The 23,919-nt window shown below is 42.0% G+C and overlaps 1 protein-coding gene across 18 annotated transcripts in view; it reads right to left on the bottom strand.

Moving 5' to 3' along the window:
- GRIP1 (glutamate receptor interacting protein 1) overlaps positions 1-23,919 on the bottom strand; it is an 894,479-nt gene that overhangs the window by 10,203 nt on the left and 860,357 nt on the right. For 14 of the 18 annotated variants that reach the window (XM_075600319.1, XM_075600328.1, XM_075600326.1 and 11 more), the window contains 9 exons: positions 21,616-21,761; positions 20,997-21,141; positions 18,110-18,249; positions 15,962-16,147; positions 13,775-13,928; positions 8,271-8,376; positions 8,132-8,176; positions 4,863-5,096; positions 2,155-2,301 (listed from right to left, as the gene is read on the bottom strand). In XM_075600319.1, coding sequence (XP_075456434.1) covers positions 2,155-2,301; positions 4,863-5,096; positions 8,132-8,176; positions 8,271-8,376; positions 13,775-13,928; positions 15,962-16,147; positions 18,110-18,249; positions 20,997-21,141; positions 21,616-21,761 — 1,303 coding nt within the window. The remainder of the gene's footprint in view (positions 1-2,154; positions 2,302-4,862; positions 5,097-8,131; positions 8,177-8,270; positions 8,377-13,774; positions 13,929-15,961; positions 16,148-18,109; positions 18,250-20,996; positions 21,142-21,615; positions 21,762-23,919) is intronic. The other 4 variants (XM_075600317.1, XM_075600331.1, XM_075600332.1 and 1 more) reach the window with 1 other exon arrangement.

Raw genomic sequence — 23,919 nt, 5'->3', positions numbered from 1 at the left:
CTTAAGCCACTCACCACTTGAAAAAGACCGCTCTTGTCGAAACATCGCTACGTTTTTGGCTCTTTAAATAGCATTAAGAAAACCCGCAGTGCCTTGTGTTATTCTTGTTTTACCGTACGATTTGGATTTCCAGCAGGACTTCTTTCAATACAAGTGCACCGGTAAATATGTATGTTTCTTTATTATTATATGGTGTGCAGCAGTTATCTTCATTTTTTGCAGGAGGAACGTACAGAGATAGTAGGAAGGTGCGTCTGCAAGGGTTCAAGGTCGATGCATGAGGTGTAAAGTATCAGCCATGGAGCATATGCTTCAATAAGGAGGTGTGTTTTAAAATGGGTCTTAAAGGTGGCTAGAGAGGGTGCTAATCGTATATTGAGGGGAAGGGCATTCCAGAGGTGTGGGGCAGTCAGTGAGAAGGGTTTAAGGCGGGAGAGGGCTTTACACACAAAAGGGGTAGAGAGAAGACATTCTTGAGCAGAACGCAAGAGTCCATGGATTAGGAGGGGAAAATGGTGGTCCTGAGAGGATGTTAGTATAACTTTCTTTTTTTTCCCCCATTGTTCAATTCTCAATTCTCTCCGTAAAGCAAGACACTTACAGGGTTATGTATAACTTGGCTCCTTAGACAAACCATATAAATGAATATATCTGAAAAATGTGTATGGAACGCTGTAGGTATTATTTTTGGTTTTGCTTTTTTTAATCTCCACTTTATACCCTCTCTCTGTGGTTGAGGTCTGACATGTTTCCCCCCATCGCCTTTTTCAGTACCCCAATGTAAACCAAATTCAAAATAAAGAATATTTAAATAAATAATTGTATTATATAGTGCTTTTGTTATACCCCTTGTTAGAATGAATAAGTCCATACCCTAAATCAGGGGTGCGCAAACTGGGGGTCGCGTGAAATTTTCTGGGGGTGGGGGATGTGGTGTTTACAGAGGCCCCGCGCTCTTCCCCAAAACATTTAAATTAAGTGACAGTAGTGCTCGCGAGGTCTCTTAAGTTTCCTTATCTGGTCTCCGGCGGGTTACATGACTCACATGACGTTGGGACTCCAGAGAACAGGTGAGGGGGGGAAGGGGGAGAGGGGGGTGAAGGGGGATAGGGGGGGAGGGAAGGGGGAGAGGGGGGGGAAGGGGGAAAGCAGACGGGGGTGCAGACTGAAATGTTTGCGCACACCTGCCCTAAATAACAGTGAGTTAAAGAGAGTTACCGAAGGCTACAGAGGGTGAATGTAAGAGGTTGAAGTTGATAAACAACTATACCACCCCAACCCTTCAGAACAACAAACTTGATGTTTAAAATAATCTGGTAATATAACCAGAGCAGCTGCAGCTACCACTTTACTTCTTGACTTCTTTTAAAAGGACTTACAACTTTGTAAATGTAAAAGCATCTAAAAACTAAGGCTAGGTCCATGGTGCCTTCGCCCGTGCCGAGGCGTGCGCGGCCATGACGTCACCTGCTTGAAGCGGGTGCAGTTTTTGGCCATGGTACACGCGCCGTCCGTGGGCGTGTCTAGGGGTGTGCCAGTGACATCACGACGCTGGTTTGCCATCATTGGGCAAACAGCACACGTGACCGGCCTGTCGCGCCAAGAAATGAGTTTGAACGGATTTCTTCGCAATGCCCGGCCCCTCCCGCTTCCGCCCGCACGCCGCAAGGACACGAACACTGCCTTGATGCAGTCTGTTTTCTCAACGTGCGGACTGCACGGTCTGCGGTTCCATGGCCCCGGCCCTAGTCGTGCCCTCATTCTCTACAATTATTTCTGTCCAGAATTTAAGATATATTTTAAAAAACTCTGCAATTTTAGATCTGAAAGAATAAATGGCGGAGCACAATAGAAAAATACAGTGTACAGCTTTCCATGAGGTAGTAGTTAAAGGTTAAACCCAATGGAGAGAGACGTATGCAGCAGAAATGTGAGAGTTGCAGTTTTTAAAACTTGACAATGTAGCAGGACCCAACCAAAATGTTTTTATATCCATCTTCCAGCAAAACAGTACATTCATGGCACAATTCAGTGTGTAGTCAGGGTGAATAATGGAAATTCTTACAAATCAAGTGGTCTTTATGCATTTTAATGAGTCTGTGTCATGAAATACCGGAGGTCCCCTGGGTGCTTATCACTGTATGTGATCATTACCTGCAAAAGTCGGTCATATGGCTTCAGGCCCCCCAGATCTCCAGGCCCATTGGGACGGATATTCTTCACATAAACACCTTTTTCCAGTACACCATCAGCGACACTAAAACCAAAGTCCTCCCTATCAGAGTCCTTAAATAAAGAGACCTGGTGGGAGAAAGGATAAACACATTTATTTTAATTCTATTATATGTATTTTATTCTGAGCAGTATCAATAATGTGTTGATTTGTCAGGTTCACGTGGCAATTAGGAATGCACACGACCACTGTTTTTAAGTATATGAAGTGTTCTTACCAACATTGTTTTATTTGTCAAGGGAAAAAGCTTTATACACACAAGTCACCTGTAAGTTAAGAGTGCACAGTAAAACGGTTTGTTTTTGGTGTTACCACAGTTGAGCATGTTCACTTATTCATGTAGACATTATATCTCTTACTTTGATTAACTAAAAAAAAAATTCCAACTGTGACAACACCAACACATGCTCAAGATTAGAGGGATTGACCACAGGAAGTTAACCAAAAACTCATGTAAACCTAATGTGGCAGCTTCCTTACCAAAACATATTCATGTGTAAAGTGAGTTACAATTAGGGTTGCCAGATGGCTTCTCCAAAAATACTGAACACAATGGTGAAAGATATATCTCTGGCGCCTATGAATGTTAATATGACAAAGTATATAAAAGTTATACAACCCGGACTGGCAGTAGTATCAGGATCCAGGGGTGGAGATTTCATACGCATGAAAATTAAGACAAAATACAAAACATAGCATAATACTGCGTAACTCAATTAGGATAACAATAAGTGAAGTACATATAACAAAAAACATACATATAATAACCTAAACAAGCCGGAAGCTAAAACGCACAACTGGTGTACTTAGGGAGACCATTGTTCATATATTTTTAGTGTTGTTGTTTTAAATAAATGTTTTTTATATATTTGAAGTACAACAGTTGTGCATTTTAGCTTCCGGCTTGTTATAGGTTATTATATGTATGTTTTTGTTATATGTACTTATTGTTATCATAATTGAGTTACGCAGTATTATGCTATGTTTTGTATTTTTTCTTATTTTTCATGCGTATGAAATCTGCATCCCTGGATCCTGATACTACTGCCAGTCCGGGTTGTATAACTTTTATATACTTTGTCATATTAACATTCATAGGCGCCAGAGATATATCTTTTTTCACTTCTAGTACCTTACCGGGTGGTGAGAGTCATATTTCAGGCTGCCCCTATATATTCTTTTTATCTGTTAGAATATTAGGTTGTTTTTTTTGTGCACATATATAGTACACTCATACACCTTTCGATTTAGCGCTTCCTTTCTGTTTTGTTAGTTGCACAATGGTGAAAGATGTGACACGCTCAAGAGGCACACACCTCTTTCCGCTCCATGCTGTTTCCTCCTCTCCTTGGCCCCACCCCAAGGCTTCTGACACCTCCTCCTGATTGGCTGCATTATCCAACAACAGCCATCAGGATGGAGGAAGCTGCCGAGCCCCTAGCAGCAGCCCTGCTCGCTCTCTGTTCAGGGAAATCCTCTGACATCCCAAGTCGGTCAGGTCACTATGTCCAGAGAGCTAATACCGGTATACACATACATGTCCAATGTTACCTCTCATATTTACTGGACAGAGGGTCCAAATACAGGACAGTCCGGTTCAATACTGGACACTTGGCTACCCTAGTTACAATAGTGTTTCTCTTGTGTTGTTGGCAAAGTTAGTCTTCCCACAAACAGATAAAATATGTGTACTAAAATGTCCAATAAACCCAGTTAAGTGTTCTGTATAGAACAGGGGTGGGCAACTCCAGTCCTCAAGTGCTACACACAGGTCAGGTTTTAAAGATATCCCTGCTTTAGCTGATGTGGCGACAACAGAATGACTGTCACCTGTGATGAATCACATACTTAAAACCTGACCTGTAAATAGCACTTGAGGACTGGAGTTGCCCACCCCATGTTTAGAATATATACCAGGTACACAAACACGATACCATACAGTACTGATAAAGAACACTTATGAGCACATGCACATCCCAGACAGGTCCTTTAAATCTGCCTTAGCCCATGATCATACAGCATGCAGGAATTACCCAGAGTTTCTGGTTGCAGTGGAAGAATTGAATGCTGAAGGATTATGGGGTAAGGCAGGATTGGGGACCTGTCTAAAACGTGCCATTGCTAGACTTCTTCAAATGGAGAATTTCCATTTTGCTTTCAACCTATGTCCTTGAAATCCCAGGGGGGGGTAATTAGTTTGTAGATCATTATAATATACCTATTAGTTTACTACTGCAATAGTATTTTTAGGTACATATACAAGTAGTTCTGCAAAGCCACAATACATTAGTGGGTTCTACCTTTTCTGAACCATGGACCACACACACACACACACACACACACACACACACACACACACACACACTTACTCGCCCGGGGGTTAAATCCACTCGCCCGGGGCGAGCAAATGTATAGGTTTGTCGAACACTGTATATATATATATATATATATATATATATATATATATATATATATATCAGTAGTAAACTAATATATATATACAGTACTAAACAGAACCCCATTTCTGCTGAAGATTTACCTTACAATGCCACAACACATTCATTCTAAACTAGACAATTTCTGTGTTTGCCAAGAGCCGCTAACAAAATAAGACTCCGGTTGTACTGACCTTGTGTAACTCCACAGGAGTTGGAGACATGATTTCTTTAATTTCTTGTTTAATTTTTCTCATGGCTACTGACTTTCTTCCTACATCAGATGGCAATGTGTTGCTCCGGGCGTCCTGGCTGTAATGTGGCCTGACAGAGCTTTTTTCTTGGAAACTTCCTTGTCTTCCCAGCTGCCCGAGAGGCTGCATATTCTCATGATTCAAGCTCAGTGTGCTTCCCGACATAATTGTTGCCTTCAGCATGAACACAAAAAAATTCTGTTTAACTCATCTCTCATTTGGCATTATTTTTGTTTAAAAAAAAAATGTCTATTACAGTATATGATATAAATATAAAACTTGATTGGTAATCTGAGCTGACATTACGACGCAGTTCTCCGTGCAAGTCTTGAAGAAGGAATATATGCCAATATTTAGCTGCTATGAACTCCCTCTGGTATGAGATAGAAAGAGGTTATAATATATGACGGTTCCTGTGGATTGGGAAGTACGTCTTCTTTTTAGTCATAATCTGGAGCAAATCTAATAAATAGTGTGTGAGCAAATCTAAACTGTACTCTTTGGGTGCTTCCATGAGCCAATGTTACTGTTTGGGGAAGAGAACTTGTCAAAGACAAATAAAAGTACAATCTCTCTACAGTATGAGATGTACTGAAGTATGACTTGGGTCAGGAGTGGCCAACTCCAGTCTTCAAGGGCGGGTTTTAAGGATATCCCTGCATCAGCACAGGTGGCTTAATCAGTAGCTCAGTCAATGACTGAGCCACCTGTGCTGAAGCAGGGATATCTTTAAAACCTGACCTGTTGGTGGCCCTTGATGACTAGAGTTGGCCACCCTTTCTTAAATATTCTATACCTCCCAACGAGCCCCTTTTCATCTGATTGGGATTGCTGCTGTCCTTAGACTAGATGGTTGATGTTGTTTAGGTCACTATTGCACAACACATTCACAGATAACACATTGGATTTACAGACTAGGAGAAGAATGCTCTGACTTCAAGCTAAATACTGAGCCACTTTTCTATATTAATGTGGGGACTTCTATGACCCCCTTTCATTGAGACAGAAACACAGGTTTGGCAAGAACTGCATGGGTCAAATAACTGAAAATCAACTGCAATGTCACCATTTCTAAGCATCGCCAAAAAAATGTAAAACTGCAATCAATTATCAGTGGTCGACAGAAGGATATAATGGGATGTATAATTCACAAAAGCAATGCTTTAACATCATTCACTTCCATATGTAGCTTTAAAGAAGCTGTTTAGTGGCAATTAATTCATGAGCAGGTGTCAAAATGGTGATCTGGGATAATTCCGGTGAACCCGCTGGCAGGCTTCCATATGCTTTTCATCAACATTTCCTTGGTACATGTATTTGTATTATGTTTTCAATTAAATTGAAGCATGTACCTGTCCACCACAGATGGTAATAAGATTCGTTTGCAAATCCCAGAACTGGTGCACTTCCTGAGCAAGACCACAGCTTAACCATCAATTCTAAGGTCAGCGAGACAAATATGGCTTGCAGTGCCCTACAGAGATCATATTGCAATGTGATCCAAGACACACTGCCAACAAACAATTTACATTAGCTTGATTGGCTGGTAGACTCATACACAGAAAATACTGGCTTCGCCCTGTAATTTAACTATGTCACAGAGTACAGATGGTCCCATATTAGTATTCTGGGGAGCAATTAAAATGAAATTCCTGTATGTCAACCCTATTCCTCTCCTGGTAGTTTTACATTGTTTTATATGTCAACCCTATTGACATTTATATAAACTGTGCTCACAAACTCTGCTTACATGCACATAATCACTGGTTGTGTCCCTTTTAGTATGTTTGTATTAGGAACTGAACACTGAGTAGTAATTATATATTGGTGTCAATAGGGATTTTAAGAAAAAACAATTAATAAACAGCTTGAGCGGCCACTTCGGGGACTATAGCTATTACCCCTTTGTTGCAATCCTTATTGCTGTGGTATGTATTTCCATTTGAAAATGGTCATAGCATGTAGGCTCTATAGGGCAGGGATTCCTGTTCCTAGCGTGCTTTGATGCTTGATATGTATTTTGTGAAGTACTCTGCAAGCTATGATAATATACACACACGCATATAGTTAAATAAAGAATGTCAGTGTTACAAACACATTGAAAGAGATAATGTTAGTACATTAGAGAAAATGGACAGAACACTCAATATTTAATAATTGTGCTGTGGCCAGAGCAGTGCCTGGTATTAAATGGTAAACATAAAAGCAGCCAAAGTGTAAGCTATAGGGAAAAAAACCTGCATGCACAATATCATTTAAATAGTCAAATATATGTGATCAAATCACCAGCAACATGCATGGTTTGATCACCATAATCTGGGGACTGAAATGCTGATGTTCATGGTGATTTAATTAGTATATTTTTAAATGTCATTCATCCTTTATGTTCTGAGATCTACATTGGTGCACCAGGCAGCAAGCACACCCTCTGTGTTCAAAGAACAGGCACAGCCCCAGCAGCAACATTTCACCCCCTGGTTGGAAAAATGTGCAAATGCATTTTACTTCTAATTCAATCTGATATTTTCCTTTTTGCTCTTTATTTCCGGTTAACTTCACATCCAGGTAACAAGAAACACTGAGCGTTATCAAGGCCTGCCTGTCACTAGCAAGGGCTTCAAACTATTATTTCTAATGACATTAAATAGCAGCTATTCTTAATGATAAAAAGCTAAACAAAAATAATGTCTACAAATTGTTTTGTTGTTGTTTTTTTTTTAAAGAAGTTTACAGATTAAAAATGGTAGTAGAGTAAATAACAGGGTTTTTAACTTCAACTTGCCATTTGCGTGATCATAGATACCTCTATATGCTCAACACTGGTATGGATCAAATGATTCCTAAAAGTGCAGTCATCAGACTGACACAGTCAAAGTCCAACTTCTCTTGAACCCATTTACTTGTAATATGGAGTGCAGATCATAGTACACTTTCTATTGGTAAAGTTTGACCATTTCAACCCTTGTTGGGAATGTCTGGTAAAAGTGTAATTGTTGCAGTTTAATAATCTGACTGACGCTCACGTAGCCTTTGTCAGTTGACACGTTACTGGCAGCTGGCATTGAAGACAAACAGCGGTTATGGTACAACGGAAGCCAACACACCAAAGGACAACTCCCAACACAATAAAGGTAAGAAACTTATTTTGCACACCATTGCACTCTATACAGAGCCAAGAAGAAATAGCAATGAACATAAAAAGTATATACCAAGAGGACCATGTTTCTGGGATATACATGCCTGACAGGCTTCTCCTGCAAGAAGTAATAAAGTTATGTTCAGTACAATTATGGGAAAATAGAAGAAATAAGATTTATTTTCTTTTTTAACAAAGCATGTCTATATTACCTCTAGTTCTCTCAGAATTCCTGACTGTCCACATGTTTCTAAATCCTCCAAGGCCTGAGACCAGAAATTCTCCTCCTGATCAGCTTCTGGTTCCTCTTGTGTGTAACTGCGGAATAATAATAATAATAATAATAATACCAATATGTAAAGGCAGGTTACACAAAAACAGTACTAAACAAAGCATTCATTCCTTCAAGAAAATAGCTGTCTGGCCACAAACATGTTAAAGATAAATACAAGAGGGTTGAGGGCAGGGGCTGTGGGTCTGAAAAAGAAAACCAAGCGCACATTTATATGAATGTTTTATAATCATTTAAAGTCTATATTCTATTTCTATAAAAATAAAAAAAATGGGTTTAAAACTAAACCAAAAATCTTAAATTATGTGTTGTAAAAGTTCAGCAAATGTTTTCATAGTGCATAAATCAATAGCGCGTGTATAGTTCAGTGTGCCTTCGGGAGATTCATTCACTCAATTGGTCTATAGCACGGAGAGTGTCACACAGATACTGCATAGAGCTGTGATTGATGCAACACAGTTTATTTTGTTTCCAAAATTACGCCATGTGCTTCAGTACCTAAGATAGCTGCAGTACAAGCCGCCTCATTGGAAACGTAAAAAATAATAATCAAAGATTCCCGTTGGAAACTAACCTCTCGTATTAAAAGTACTTATTGGCTTAGGGACTTTTTTTTAAAATGACCTTAAGTAATTTGGTGCCAAAGATGTCTGCAATGTGTTGCTGTCTCTCTGACAGTGCGATATATACCTACCTGTGGTGGAGATCAGGGGTGCTCAAGACCCCCAAGAAGTCAGGTTTTCAGGATATTCCTGCTTCAGCACAGGTGGCTCAATCAAAGACGGATTGGCAGTGGCGTAGCAAGGCATGCACGGGCCCCCGGGTAAAAGTTTTGTATTGTTTCGCCACACATGCAATCAGCACGTCTACCACGCATGTGCGATCGCACGTTCCAACTGCGCATGCGCGATCAGCTCTTTCATACTGCGCATGTGCGATCAGCTCTTACCAACTGCACGTGCTTGATCGGCATTTTCCTACCATGCATGCACGATCGGCAGTTGCCGGCTGCTCACGCGTATGCTCGATCGGTAAGCTCCGATAGCGCTTGAGCGACCGGCAACAGCCGATTGCGCTTGCTCGGTAGGCATATGCCAATTGCGCATGCGCAGTTGGAAAGAGCCGATCGCGCATGCACGGTAGACAATTTCCGATCGCGCATGTGCAGAATGAAAAAGCCAATTGCGCATGCGCTATAGCCAAGTACTGGTCGCGCATGTACAGCAGCAAAATTATGCATCGAGTGGGCCCCTGGCCTTTGCCCGGGCTATAGCTACTCCCCTGCGGATTGGCACTGATTGAGCCACCTGTGCTGAAGCTGGGATATCCTTAAAACCTGACCTGTTGGTGGTCTTGAGGACTGGCGTTGAGCACCCCTGGTGTAGATAAACATTAATATATATAAAAAAATAACCCCTACAGTGCCAGAGGGGCAATGCGTTACAGGCCCCTCTAGCAGTGAAGAGATTAGGCAGAAGGGCCTTGCCATACACTACCGACACACTTTATTAAAGTGTGGCCGGTTCCGCAAGCCGGGAGATTTCCCGGCTTGCTAGTGGTCGCCCCTCGGCGTGCCGCGCGTCACCGACGCGCGGTCACGCGTCATCGGGAGCCTGCGCCCCCTGCACGCACGTCCAGGGCTCCCCGAGGGAGCCCTGGTGTCCCGCGATGTGGGGGACGGCGGCAGGGGGTTCCGGGGGACCCGGCGGACCCGGCAGCGGGAGGGAGAGCGCCCCGATCGGAGGGCGCTCTTCCGCTGCTTCGGCGCGCGCCCGGCACCCTCCGGCGCGCGCCAGTTTACTGCTGCGGCCGAGAACGGGCAAATGCTCGAATAAACTCGGCCGCAGCAGTATAGAGCTTACAATACATTTTTGGTAGCGGAGGCCAGGGAGATGAAGCCACTTGCCCAAATTAACACAGGGACTTTATTTATTTACTTCTAAGGCCTTGGACATGGTCAGCGCTTATGCGCTGACCCGTGCTGAGGCGCGCTTACGCTCGGCACTGAGCCCATGCAGCCGCAATGAGAGTGGCTTTAGCAGGGGCTCGCGCACGCTTCCGCATGCGTGCGGAAGCGCATGTCTTAGCAAAATGTTTAATTTTCGCGCTTGCCGGAGCGCAGGGCCGGTCACGTGAACGGTTCGCCCAATGAGGGCGAACCAGCTCCGTGACGTCACTGGCCCGCCCCCCGACACGCCCCCGGACGGCACCCGCTTTCCCTCAGCCTCCGCGCGCCTCAGCACGCAATCAGTAACCATGGACGCAGCCTAAGATTGTGACGTTTCTCATATGGTACCGCATGTAAAACCAACTTTGTACGGGTTCTGATACCCACAGAACAAACAGATCATCAAAACGGAAGCGAGCGTACAGTATCTACCAGGAGAAATAGCTTAGGCAATTCTGTCAACTGAGCCTGATACATCGTCACCTTATATTCTAGGTCAGGGGTGCGCAAACTAGGGGGCGCAAGAATTTCTAGGGGGGGCGCGGCAGTTGCAGAGGCCCCGCGCTCTTCCCCAAGGCATTTAAATTAAATGCCCGGGGCGGCGAGGCCCCTGTAACTCCCTTACCTGCTCTCTGTCGGCTCTTCAGTGATACGTCGCCATGGCAACGCGGCGTCAAATGATGCCGATTCCTTGGAGGGGGGGGGGGGGGCGCGAACGCTGCGGCTGCCTGGCAGGGGGGCGCAGCTCGGGAAGTTTACACGCCCCTGTTCTAGGTGACATTTAAGTGAAAACGTGCATTCATATTTATTGCATGATGGACTCCGCTGACATGTTAAACAAGCCCCCAAATCCTTTGCAGCCTTTTCATTTTCTGTTTAAAGCAGCAAAACATGTGTAATCTTATTATTATTTTTAAATAAATTAGTTATGTAGTATTAGATAATACTTACTGCATTTTTTAAAACATTATTATTATTATTATTCAAATTAATGCCATTTTTAATGAGTTTTAAAGCATCTTTTGATTTCTATAGCAGGCGTTAGCCACCTCCTCAGCAGTACAATATCTTTGTAACTCTTTCCTGTTTGTGATCATTTGTTGCCAATATTTGAGCTGTAAACTGTAACAATAGACCATGTTACCGTAGCAATATAAGGATACATTGTAGCTGCTGTTAGACTGACTGAAGCAGCCATTATGTTAGTCACACCATAATGATTTTGACCGATTATAACAGGAGCGCCAAACGATTGCAAGTTTAGAGTGTAGAATTGCTGCTTTAACCAAAGCCTTTCGCCAAACAGGTTTCAGGTGTGGATTATAATATACCGTTAGATCAGGGGTTCTCAACTCCAGTCCTAAAGACTCCCCAACAGGGAAGGTTTTCAAGATACCCCTGCTTTAGCACAGATGAGCCACCTGTGCTGAAGCAGGGATATCCTGAAAACCTGACATATTGGGGGATCTTGGGGACTGGAGTTGAGAACCCCTGAGTTAGGTGAACAGAGGCCCAATGAGATAATGCGACATGCAAAAGAGCACAATGTTAATAGCCGAGGGAAGAAATGGATAGCAGATTGTACGACCCTTCATGTTTAAAGTCTATTTTAAAAAAAATGAAATACACATCATTTTATTTGAAACGGTATCTTAAGTTAAAAGTGGCAGTGTTTAACTCTTAGTTGTGTTGCATCATTAATGCTGCTAGACTCTCGAAAGCAAATATTTAGTCATTTCATCCCATTCATTGCTTCAGGTGCCGGGCATGGCTTGATCTTACATGAAAGTGACTTCTAAATACTAATCTGCTACAGGCAGAGATCTCTGCTAAGTGCAGAATAGAGAAAACGGTGCGTGTTTCCAGGGGGGATCTGTGCTGCAAAAGAAATTATTTAATGTAATGTGAAAGGTTTTTTTTTCTCATGAAGCAAACGGGAAGGAATTCAGTTGGGTAATTTCAGTGGATTGACGATTGTAGGCGAATCGCTTCCATTAAAGGGGATATGCCTTTTACAGGCTCCACTATGGTTTTTACACTACGAGTGCACTTTTATGATACACACGATTTGCAATAAGCTAAGGCTGTAACAGGTGTTTGAGAAATCACATAGAAAAGATGACAGGGAAAAAAGATACGGTCGGGTTATGCTGTTACATGGTAATCTTTATTTGATGAAAGGTAATAATCTACTGCCAATCACAGTCTCAGTGGCGGCACCTGTAATGCATTTCAGAGCACATTATTCTCTCCCAGGATTGAGCTTACACATGGCCGTGTAAGTAGTGTATTATTATTTTTATTTTTATTTTTTCTAAACCCCCCCCTTCCATCTGAACAACATTTGGGCTAAGAAGTGGATACCAGGAACAAGATACCCTTACACATATGTGCTCACACAGGGCCGTGTGAGTATTGGATTATAATATACCGTCATTTCGTCACCCCACCTTTATTAAACAGCCAGATATGCTATGAAGTCATCTTAGTAATGTTAATATAGGTCCATCTAATCCTTTGCTCCCCCTTTTTTCCTTTTCGTTCTCCCATACCTTGAGGGTTTGGATACCCCTCTCTGGGGTCGAGCAGAGGAATTCATCGCAAGCCACGGATTGCACTGTGAAAGACTACATCCATTGGTTTTGGGATAAGTATTTTACTTTATTCTCTACCCTGTACTAATACCTTAAGGTAAGCGCCCGGTTTTTTGCCTGCATTTCAGAGCAGTGTCTACTTTTCCATTGGATTAAACATATCAATGCATTTCTGAAAGATCACACGCAGCACGAATTGTGTATCTAAGGCTGCGCTTATAGTGCCGGCGACAGCGACGTCGCGTCAAAACAAATGCATTGCCGCCGGCGTGTGCGCTTATAGTAAGCGTGACGCGACGGAGCGACGGCTCGGTCGCGATCGCTGGAAGTCATCTCAATTTGATTTTTCCAGCGACCACAGCCTGACGTTACCGTCACTATAAGCGTAGCTTTACTCATTGAAAGGATGCTACAATTTACAACAAAATGCATTTTAAACATTAGAACTACAGTAATTGAAGGGTGGATGTCAGATTCCTAATTACGCCCTCAAATAAAGTTTTTAGAGGTTTAGTAACTGAAGTCCACAAATACAGCATTTCCTAAAATATCTTTGCTAAAAACATCCAGAGACCTTTGAGATCTCAAAAGCTTAAGTGCAAGTGTCCAGGAATTTCATGTTAGTCCATGCAAACACCATACAATGGTACTGTACTTACCAAAACCAAGCACACACAGAAATACCAAGAAAGGGGCACCAGATGAGAAAACAACTCTACTCCCATTATAAAGGATTCACAGTTACAAGCAATGGGGGAGATAATATCTGGCATTAATTATTCTTAGACACCCAATAATGAACATGTGAGTTTTAATAATAATTCCTAACAGTCTGGACAACATGTAAAAATACAAACAGCTCATAGATACCATACGACTTACCCACTCGCTGTAGGTCTATCCCATTCATCGTCACTAGGACCAGTGTCCTGGAAGTGATTTCTTGGCCTAGTTAAAGGAGACAAGCTGCCCTTCTGCTTGGGGTTTCTCCATTCATAGGCATTGAAGCTGAATCCAGATGCCTGAAAGTTTGGGCCTAGAAGTTGATCACGTGATTAGAATTAATATTTTTTGAACTCCTACAATTTAAATATACTTCATCACTTAGCAACCTTTAGTAGTGTTTTAATAACGAGACAGGCAACACATTCGCTACCATTTATGACAGCTGCTGTATAATTGAAGGAAGTCTATGTATTAGGACTATTTTCGAGGAAAATTGGTAGAAGAGGCCTTTTTGTGTCAAGGTATTTCGCTCCAATTTTGCAATGTGGGGAAAGTAAATAGTAGGCGCTAGACCACCATATTATAATGGGATGTAGTAAATTCTACATCGCATCATTATTTCCCCCCTCTTTACACCATACAAATCTGCAGGCTCAGACATTGGGTTAAACCCCTGTGGTTTACAATCTGTCCCAGATGTTAAACCCCTGTGGTTTACAATCTGTCCCAGATGTAAGAAACTTGACTAACTAGCTGAGCAAAAAAGGACACGCCTGTGTAACTGTTACATACGCCTATAATATATATTATCTCTAACTGTGCATGCAATATCTTGTATATAATGTATAACCCTGTTCACTTATGTAACCATGTACTATTTGTCATCATAACTCTATGCCCAGGACATACTTGAAAACAAGAGGTAACTCTCAATGTATTACTTCCTGGTAAAACATCTTATAAATAAATAAATATGATCGGTAAAGGATGTAACCGAACAGAAGAAAGAATTCAGCAACAATTCCAAAGCTACTGTAGTGTGATGAGAGGACTCATCAAGTATCGTTTGTATTATCACATAATTTGCCATTTTATTTTTGTATTTTGTAGCACTGTCGCACAAGTCTGCAACATATTTTGATGAAAATGTATTTATTACCTATTTTGGAGGATTTAAACATTTCCGCCTGCTTAATAATTTTATTCTTTAATAACCCGAATGGTACCCCAATTCGGGGATACAACATATCAAAGGCTGCACAGCAGTCCAGGATAGAGAGAAGAGGCGATGTTAGCAAGCATTCCTGAATGCAGTCTTTCGAACTGTAGAACAACCCAAAAAACAACAACAATAACCTTTAGCACTGAGCAAAAATGTCAAGGAAAAGGTTTGCTCACCAGTAAATATTAATATGATGCTGAGTGATGCATACTCTGCATCATATTAATATTTACTGGTGAGCATACCCTTTGCTTTACATTTTTGCTCAGTGCTACAGGTTATTGTTGTTTGTATGTTATCATTTGGGTTTACAGATTACCCTTTTTACCACCAGTCTGTATAGTTTGTTTTCAGTATCACAGTGCCACCACTACACTCTTTATTCATAGTTAAAAGCTAAAAACAAAACTAGACAGTTTCCACTCTTCCTGTTTCCCGGGATAAATTTTCCTACACAAACATATAAAAAAAAAAATCATACAACAGTATTGGAAATGCACATTTTAAAGAACAACGATACATATGCAGCCAATGTCATTGCATCTGTTATCATGTGGTAAAACATTAAACTCACTGCTCCAATGTTTTAAATTACAAATCACGTGATGGCGCATTCAAATTTGCGTTAGTGGAAAAGCGTCATTGGGCAACAATGCTGGCTGTACTGTACATTACTCGCATAAACAAATGATTTGAATGAAACAAAATCAAGGTAAATCGCAAATCAACAGCTTGACCACATTAGCAACTAGTAGCATTTGTGCAATAAACGGTTACATTTTTGTTTCTGCATATTATTGTAGGTTCGTTACACTAACAAGCAAGTAAAGTGATATATACTGTAGATCACCGCTGTAGAGACCTGTGATAGAACATTCATTTCAAAACAGAGTACGTGTCTGTAAAGCCTATGCATGCTTAAGATACAGCACCACGTATGCTTTCAGGTATTTCCAGTAGAGGTTGAGCTAACCAAAAATATAGTAATTAGCTATCTCTGGAAGTTGTACAAATACTACTACAGTTTGTCCAAATCCAGCAACACAATTGATTCATGACTTGAAAATAAGACAGTGGGCTGCATAAAACCTCTAAAGGAGTAAATGGATACATCATTTTACCTTGACTTCCATATGCAGTGTCCACAGCAGAGCCATCCCAGGATTCAACTGCACTGTCTACACTGGGGACGGTGGTGGAGTAAATGTCAGACAAGTTGCTTGACTTCTGTGTGAGAGGAGTCTCATCTTCAGCATCACACAGCTCACTTATCCTGCTAGGGGATGTAAAATTCTTGGGACTTGTTGCTAAATGAGATGGAGACAGAGATTACCTGTTTGTCGCTGGATATAAAATAGACAGTTATCCACATAATCCAGGAGTGACAGATCCAACCACAGATTTCAAAACAGTCTCGTAATACGCATTGCTTTACATTCACAAAGGGTGGATCCAACTGAAACTCTTTAAAATAAAAATATAAACTCAGCTAGATACTCTGCATATAAGGCCGCGTCCAGGGTGAACCTGAGCACGCCTGCTAAGAGCGACCAAACACATTGTGGCAATGTGACATTCCCACACAGGGGAACCTGCATGTGCCTCACAGAGAGCTGATGAGTAAGACTAGGTCCCCGCTGCAGCCGGTGGCGCGCGCCCGCCTCTCACTAGCCCCTTACCTCCTCCATAGCTGTCCCTGTGATGCCTCGCTTCCTGGCTCATTGCACACTGTGACGCATCAGCCAGCAGGGGCTACAACAGGATTGTGATCCCGTGCGGCGACGCGTCACGTGATGCGCCAGGGAGCCAATCAGCGGGACCCTAGCCTCTGCCTCCTTTCCCCTTTCTTTTAATTAAGTGCTGCTCCTTCTTGTATCTGGCAGTTGGGGGGGGGGGGTGTATTGATTTTCGGCCCCTATTCGGGGCTGGGAGGCTCACAAGGGCAGGTCGCCCTGGCAAAGGTTTGTCACGTGTTTTGGAAAACGCTGTGCGTTTGTGTATTTACGGACAGCAATCTCGCACATTACTCTGCCCCCGTCATGGCCACGCCCCCCGCGCCTAAAAAAACTCCATGCAGATCGAGGTGAAGTGCTGTGCACGTGCCGCCAGGACGCAAGGCAGGCGCGCCGGCGCGTGCAGTGGGCCTTAGGTGAGCCCAGCTGTAGAGAAACAGCGCAGGAGAAGTGAGCCCAGCTGCACAGAAGGGAGGAGCAGGAGACAGATGGGTGAGGGAGAGGATTCCCAACAGAGAAAGGAAAGTGGAGACTACATTATAAATATCTTTGTGAAGTAGAGGCCTGCAACTGACATCACACTTCATGAGCTCCAACGAAGATACTAGTATCACACGGCAATGCCTGATCTCTCAGTACATTGGAGGCCTTATACTGTGACTCTAAAACACACATACATGCGCAGCACTGGGTTATGCTGGGATGTTAGCAATTATGTTGAGTATTGTATGTGGTGATCCTAGTTAAAAAGGATCATGTGGTTACTGAAACTCTGTGTATGGTACCCATTTATTTTGTTGAGAAACCTGTTACATATATCCTGCTGTGGTGTCTCCTTATTACTGGCCACCCCTCATAAGCACGGGTTCATATCATTGCACCGACTAAGGCCCCCACCTCCTAGACTAAGGTATTGTAAAAGAAAGAGGGGTACATATATATATATCAAGGAAGACACCGCGCACCAGAGGTGAGTTGTAGATAAATGTATTAAAAACACACAAACAAGCATAAGTCATTTACATTTGAATAAATAAAAGTAGGCACAACACTGCGTTCCGAGAGGGTCCATAGATGGAATTCCGTTAGGACCTGGTGCAGCTCCAGGAATAGCAGGGGGCATAACCGCGTCACAGCAAGAGACGCAAAAACACGATGATGTCAATCGTGAGATACGCTGCGTAACAATGTAACAGCAAAGGTACAGTCCTATGTGACGTGTGAATGCCCCTGATATATATATATATATTTAAATAAAATCAGGCTGCAATGTGCCATTCCTTGTTTTTAATATACGTAGTGTTTTAATTAGGGCATCCAAAGGAAGCCTACCCAACTGGGAAAAGGTTTGCAATGAGTAAGAGTTGTAACAAAGAATTAACCACATTTGCCTGATGCATCAGTATTTAAAAAAAAATAAAATTGGAAATTACGGTAGGATATAAAAATGAGGTATATAGTTGAAAGGAAAAATAAAGTTAAGGCATACGCACGCATGCACGATTTTTACAAGCAAATATCACCAGTCATGTTTACCATCAGTCTGCTTCTTGATTTTCAGAGTGACCGTCTCTCCTGCCATCTGTAATAAGTGTATGGCTTCACTCAAAGGCTTCCCTTTCAGGCTGTTGCTATTTATTGCAAGGATTCGGTCTCCTATGTGGATTGCACCAGTCCTACAGTAGTAACAGGAAATATATACACCTCATTAATCTTTTTACAGATGTTATGATTTCTAAGAAAAGATTTAAAGGAGTAAGACAACCTCCTAATTCGGATACATGTCACGTCAGTGCATAGATTTTCATTTTCACTCATGCGTACACCTAAGTCTCTTCTGTGTCTTTGCCATTTGCATAGCTGGTTCAGTCTTTCAATCTATGTTCACATCATTTATGGGAATCCAGAAAAAGACAAAAATGAGAAGAAAAACAAAAATCACTGTAGCTGGGTAAATCAGTGTTTTTTCTCCTATTTAACAGAAAGTAAGCTTCTCCAAAACGAACCCTTAAGAGCAAACTCAGAGTCATATTTTACAAGTCAAAAGCAGGGACCCATGGACCCCTTGGCAATGGTGCCTCTGACAGCAGTGGCTAGAGCCCTCTAAATATGTACGGGTTACTTTGTTTATGGAATGTTATAGTTGGTTTCAATTTATTATGCAGTCAGCTTATTGGTGAATTATGATGGCAGGGCTGATGAGTGCAATGTCAGCTTTGCGGCTTGCACTGCGCAAACCTTTGATGTTATACGGTATTACGTGCCCACTTGGCAATCAGGCCACGGGCTGGCAAATAAAATGTTTATAATGTTAGCTGGCAAGTATGTTAATAAAATGCAGTTGCCGTTTTCCATCCAAATTCTGTGTCTGTTTTATTTATGGGTTTGGGTGGGACGCTATGTTTTATGTGGGTATTTGAGGAATGCTGCAGTCACAACTTTAAAGAAAACCTTTGCTATGTAATCAAATATCACTGTACAGATGGAGAACAATCCCGGTATTAATAAATATCTGCTGCCTGGCATTACTAAATATGCCCCTTTTTATTTCTTTTTTAAGCAGATCTCTCAAATGAAGTCATTATCAGCAGGCAAACAAATAATGAGCCTGTCAGTACTTGGTGAACCCTTCAACAGAGACCCATCCAGAGTATACAATAATTATATCATGTGTAAGATGGCTCAAAGTCATTTTATTTCTAATTGCAGCTTGATAGTCACAATGAAAAATAATGAATATGACCTGACCAAGTTAAATTCAGACATCAATAAAACTAGCAACGCTAGCTCAATTGTCCATCATACTTAGTGATGTATTACATGTACAAAATAAAGCTGTATTTATATCTATGATTTTGCTAAATGATTGACAAATATGACATTTTTCTTGATGTAGCATTGACTAGTTACTCAGAGCATGAAAACATGTTAACTATCTGGTATGTTTCTGTGAGCTGATTCAGCAAACCCCTCCCTTAATTGTTAGTCAAGTGTATATATTTAAGTCAGTCTATTTTGGCTGTGTCACATATAAAGTGTCTGTGGAGTTAATTTTGGAGTTGAAATTGGAGGTGAACATTACAAGAAACTCTGGACTCTGCATCATAACAACTTTGCAACTGTGAGAACTTGCCTTCCTAAACGCTGTGATTATTTGTACTCTTTCTATCCTCCAATACCTGGGAAGTTTCTCCTCCTGCATCTCACTACGCCCTATCTATTGCTTGTTATGTTTACTGTTTCCTCACTCCTTTGTGACTGTCTCTGTTCTCTCCAACTTCCCCACTGCACCATTATTTACACACCTCTCCCAACAACTTTACACCTCAATAAAAAAACACCCACACAAATCCTCTATTCACACTCTATCTACTCCTTCCTGCTGCTGGGGATCTCCCCTAAGGCCAGGGTCCCAGTGCCTTCTACAAGCACCGCCCCCCAATCAGTCCAGTCCCAGGAATTACCTTCGTGCGGAAGGTGCAGCCGCACTCTACTGTAAGTTTTTAAAACTTGCGAGGGAGGCGTGGCCACGCCCCCAGCGGTTCAGCCAATGAGGGTGAACCAGCCGCGTGGGGTCATGGCCACGGCCCTGCAAACCCCCCCCACTCCCTCTCCCGTCGCAATCTCTCCCTCTCTCCCAAGACCGCAGATCGCGGTGATGCGACATGCTACACTGCACACTGGGACCGCAGCCTAAGCCTGAACCCAGACATACACACCTGCTCTCACCCACGCCTCCCTGCCATATCTTCTCCTGTAAATGGTGTTAACCTTCTGATTTAATACTGACTAACTTTAAAACTCACCCCACAAATCAAGCATCCCAATAGCCTGCACTCATGGCTATTGTCCCACACCCACAGTCACTCCTACCACCCATTGTGGCCAAGCACTGCCATCTACAGCACTTATTCCCTCACCTGCTGTCTCTGTAAGTCTCCCATCATACCTCTTAGATTGTAAGCTCTTTGGGGCAGGAATTTCCTTTCCTATTGTCTGATTTTGCTGCACTTATTGTATTATTATAATTCCCTGTACTGTATTCTTGGTGAAGCTCTGAGTACACTTTTGGCGCTATATAAATAAAGACATACAATACAGCTCAGTAGGAGGGCACAGTGAGTCCATACTATGGATACAAAAGTAGTAAGTCATTTATTTGTTTTATACTTGAGTGCAATGAAGTGGAAAACATTATGCATTTATGGTTTTGTAAACGAGATTTTTATTTTAGAGGTAAACAAAGGACACAAGTAAATCCCCCTTTGATGATAGTGTTGCGCTGGCTGTAGATGGGTTCCTTTATCTGAGCGGACACAACCACTTTGGATATGGTTTTTGTAGGTATGATATTTGGCACCCTGTGGTATATATGCAGTAAGAGCATACAAATCTTGTGGGGGTTTAATTAGAATGACATTACCTTTCAGCTAATCCACCTTTAGTAAGGCTCGAGATGATAATTGGGTCAAATGGTTCTTCAGTGCCTGAAATCGTTATTCCCAGTGGCCCTCCATATCTCTTCAGTTCCACCGTGTAAATAATGGCCCCACTGCTCTCTTGTTCATCTGCAAGAAGTGACACAACGGATAATATTGGTGTTGCATCTCAATCTCTCTGCTGAGATAATTTGTAATTAATTACAGACATTCAGGAGAGCAACTGCCTTGCATCTTTATTAGAAAACACAACATCATTGTGTAGTCTGCCAAAAAGACTAATTTACTAGGGCGAGTGATATTTTCCACACCACAGGGTTGTTAATGCATTGCAAAACATTGAAGGTAATAAAAAGGTACAGTCCCAGGTATACAATTACATGCAGCTTTTTTTTTCTTCCTTTCCACATATTATTGGCAAATCCTTGGAGAAGGCATACAAAAAAAAATACAATCTTTTCAGGGATTTTGCACAGTTCTAATAAAATACTGCGGGCAACTGTCACATTGCTTTGTTTTTCTTTTCCACTGGCCCAGGCAAAGCATTTTGTATTGTGCATACATCACCATCAACCTACTGTACAATTTCTCTGCTCTGCCCACCTGAATTATCTTCATCTTTGCGGATTTTCAGCTTGACCAGCTCCTCGCACTGCTGTAAGATCTGAACTGCATCTTCCATGGAACAGTTGTCTAACCGAATATTGTCTATGGCAAGAAGTTTGTCACCAAGCTCCAGTGTCCCAGTGCTGGAAATATAGAGACATGTATAATAAAGGAGACACATTTATTAATGTGCTATTAATTCTAACTCTAATGCAATGAATCTGATAAACTAGGAGCCCACACAATCCTTGAGTGCGTCATTATTATTAGCACATAAAATAGCGACACCCTCCTGCCAGATGAACGCCCGGAGCCGAATAAACCCCACTCCAACCGACCAACACAAAACCCCCAGCCCACTGTCCCCCAGCTAACCTCCCACAATCCTTTTAAACAATGGGGAAAACCAATTTTGTTAACTGGCCAACAGCACAGGAGCAGGAAGGGAGGGTATGATTATAATAGATCTTTTTACAAAACATTAAATAAGGAGATGTGTATGTTTGCAATAAAATAAGGACTTGCATTTATTTTCACCTCTGAGAGTCATCACAGCTAGTCCACAAAGGCATAGATTCAGTGAGGCAGGTAATTGGATTTAACCCACAGTAAACAATTTACAAACTGTACAACTCAGCTTTCTGCTTTAGTTTTTATCTCCTTGGCAAACTGATGACAATAACTTGAGCCTCACGGGTTTCATGTAGAAATGCACAGTGATAAAGCCAAAGTTCATAGCATGTAATACTGTACCTCAGCTCTTTCATTCAGCCCCTACACTCAGTCCTGGCTTTATTTCATTGTGACTCGCTGACACATCTGCAATAACTAAAATCTATCCTGTACAATGATAAAGTTCCTGTGCATGAAGCTTCGCTGCTTAAAGTGCTTCACCAAACCTGCAGCCTCTGAGGCTTGTACGTGGAAAATAAATGATGGCTGCATTAAAGATGGTCGTCTTCATTTGGTTTTCATTCTGTTCTTTATACACAGCGAGTTTTGCATACAGGGTGATGTCACTACATTTTTGTGTAACTACGCAATGACGGGTGCCGAAAGAAGAAGCAGATCCGGAGAGATGTGTGACAGGCATGGAGATACCGGAACTAAAGTTTAGGTTTTGTTTAAGCACAGGCATTTAGATGGAAAACACAGCATAAAATTAAACTGTAAGCTAGTGTAACCCCCCCCTCCTAAAGAGTTACTAACATGGCTATAGTATGCTGGCACCCACCCTGTGTTCCTATGGGCATCCAGGCACCACACAGGGGTATTAAAGGTGGAGAGACAAATGTAGAAGGTTATGTTCCAGGAGGACATGAGGGGAGGACCCTCGTGGAGAGTAGATAAGTAATGGTTATAAAGTAGTAGTATAGACTAGTCCCTCCTCTTAATTATTAAGTTAGGATCCCCGAAAGAAGGAATAGAGTCCTGAATAAGTAATAAAAAGGAATATGGCACGCCATAGAAGGCCTCTGAAAAGAGAGCTCCCGGATGTTAGCGGATCAGCACTAATATGCCTTAGCCGTCTGTGTGGAAGTGGCAGTTCCTAAACAGGCACCTAGTATTGGGTCAAGTAAGAAAGACCAACAGAATTCCTGTAGCAGTTCCGAATAATCGGATTAATACCGATGATGGTTCCAAAGCAATAAGGGGGTCTGGGTCCCACATTTACTCAGAGCTATTAAGTCAAAGTATCTTCATTGCATTGTTAAGATTGAGCACTGATAGAAGAACTGCATTCATGTATGTCTATTATAAAATACAGCACACCGTTATTAAATATGTGTATATGTGAATATGTGTATGAGCGGTCCTTGTACAAGGGGACACGAATAAAAGACAGTTGTACTACAAAAGTTCCTGGCGCCCATTATTCTACAACTTTGCTACCTCATCGCCCAGCCGCCTGAATACAGGCCCTGAGTCAAGGTAAACCCCTGCAGAGTAGCCATATAATACACCCCAATGTAATCTCCCTAGAAGCCGGGCAGGCAGAGTTACACCTGGAAAATCTAACTGAGCAGAATGTAAAAAAGAATGTACCTTTAAAAGGATTTATGAAGTCACATACTCTTACTTCTTTCCCCCATACACACTTGCTTCATGACAAAGTAAAATAGTAATAATAGTCACTGTACTTTCTTGGTAATAGCTTGGTGCAACAAAGTCACTCGAATCTCACAACTGGAAAAGGATTGACAACTGGGAGATGCAGAAATGCAATGCAAGGATCATACTGCTGGCAACTCCAGCAATGACTGAAAATGTGTTATTTGTTGCTATGCCAGAGGTGCGTAC

The sequence above is a fragment of the Ascaphus truei genome, chromosome 5, assembly GCF_040206685.1.
Source record: "Ascaphus truei isolate aAscTru1 chromosome 5, aAscTru1.hap1, whole genome shotgun sequence".
NCBI lineage: Eukaryota > Metazoa > Chordata > Amphibia > Anura > Ascaphidae > Ascaphus > Ascaphus truei.
Note: the sequence above shows the minus strand (reverse complement) of the source record. Positions and strands in the feature narration are given on the sequence as shown.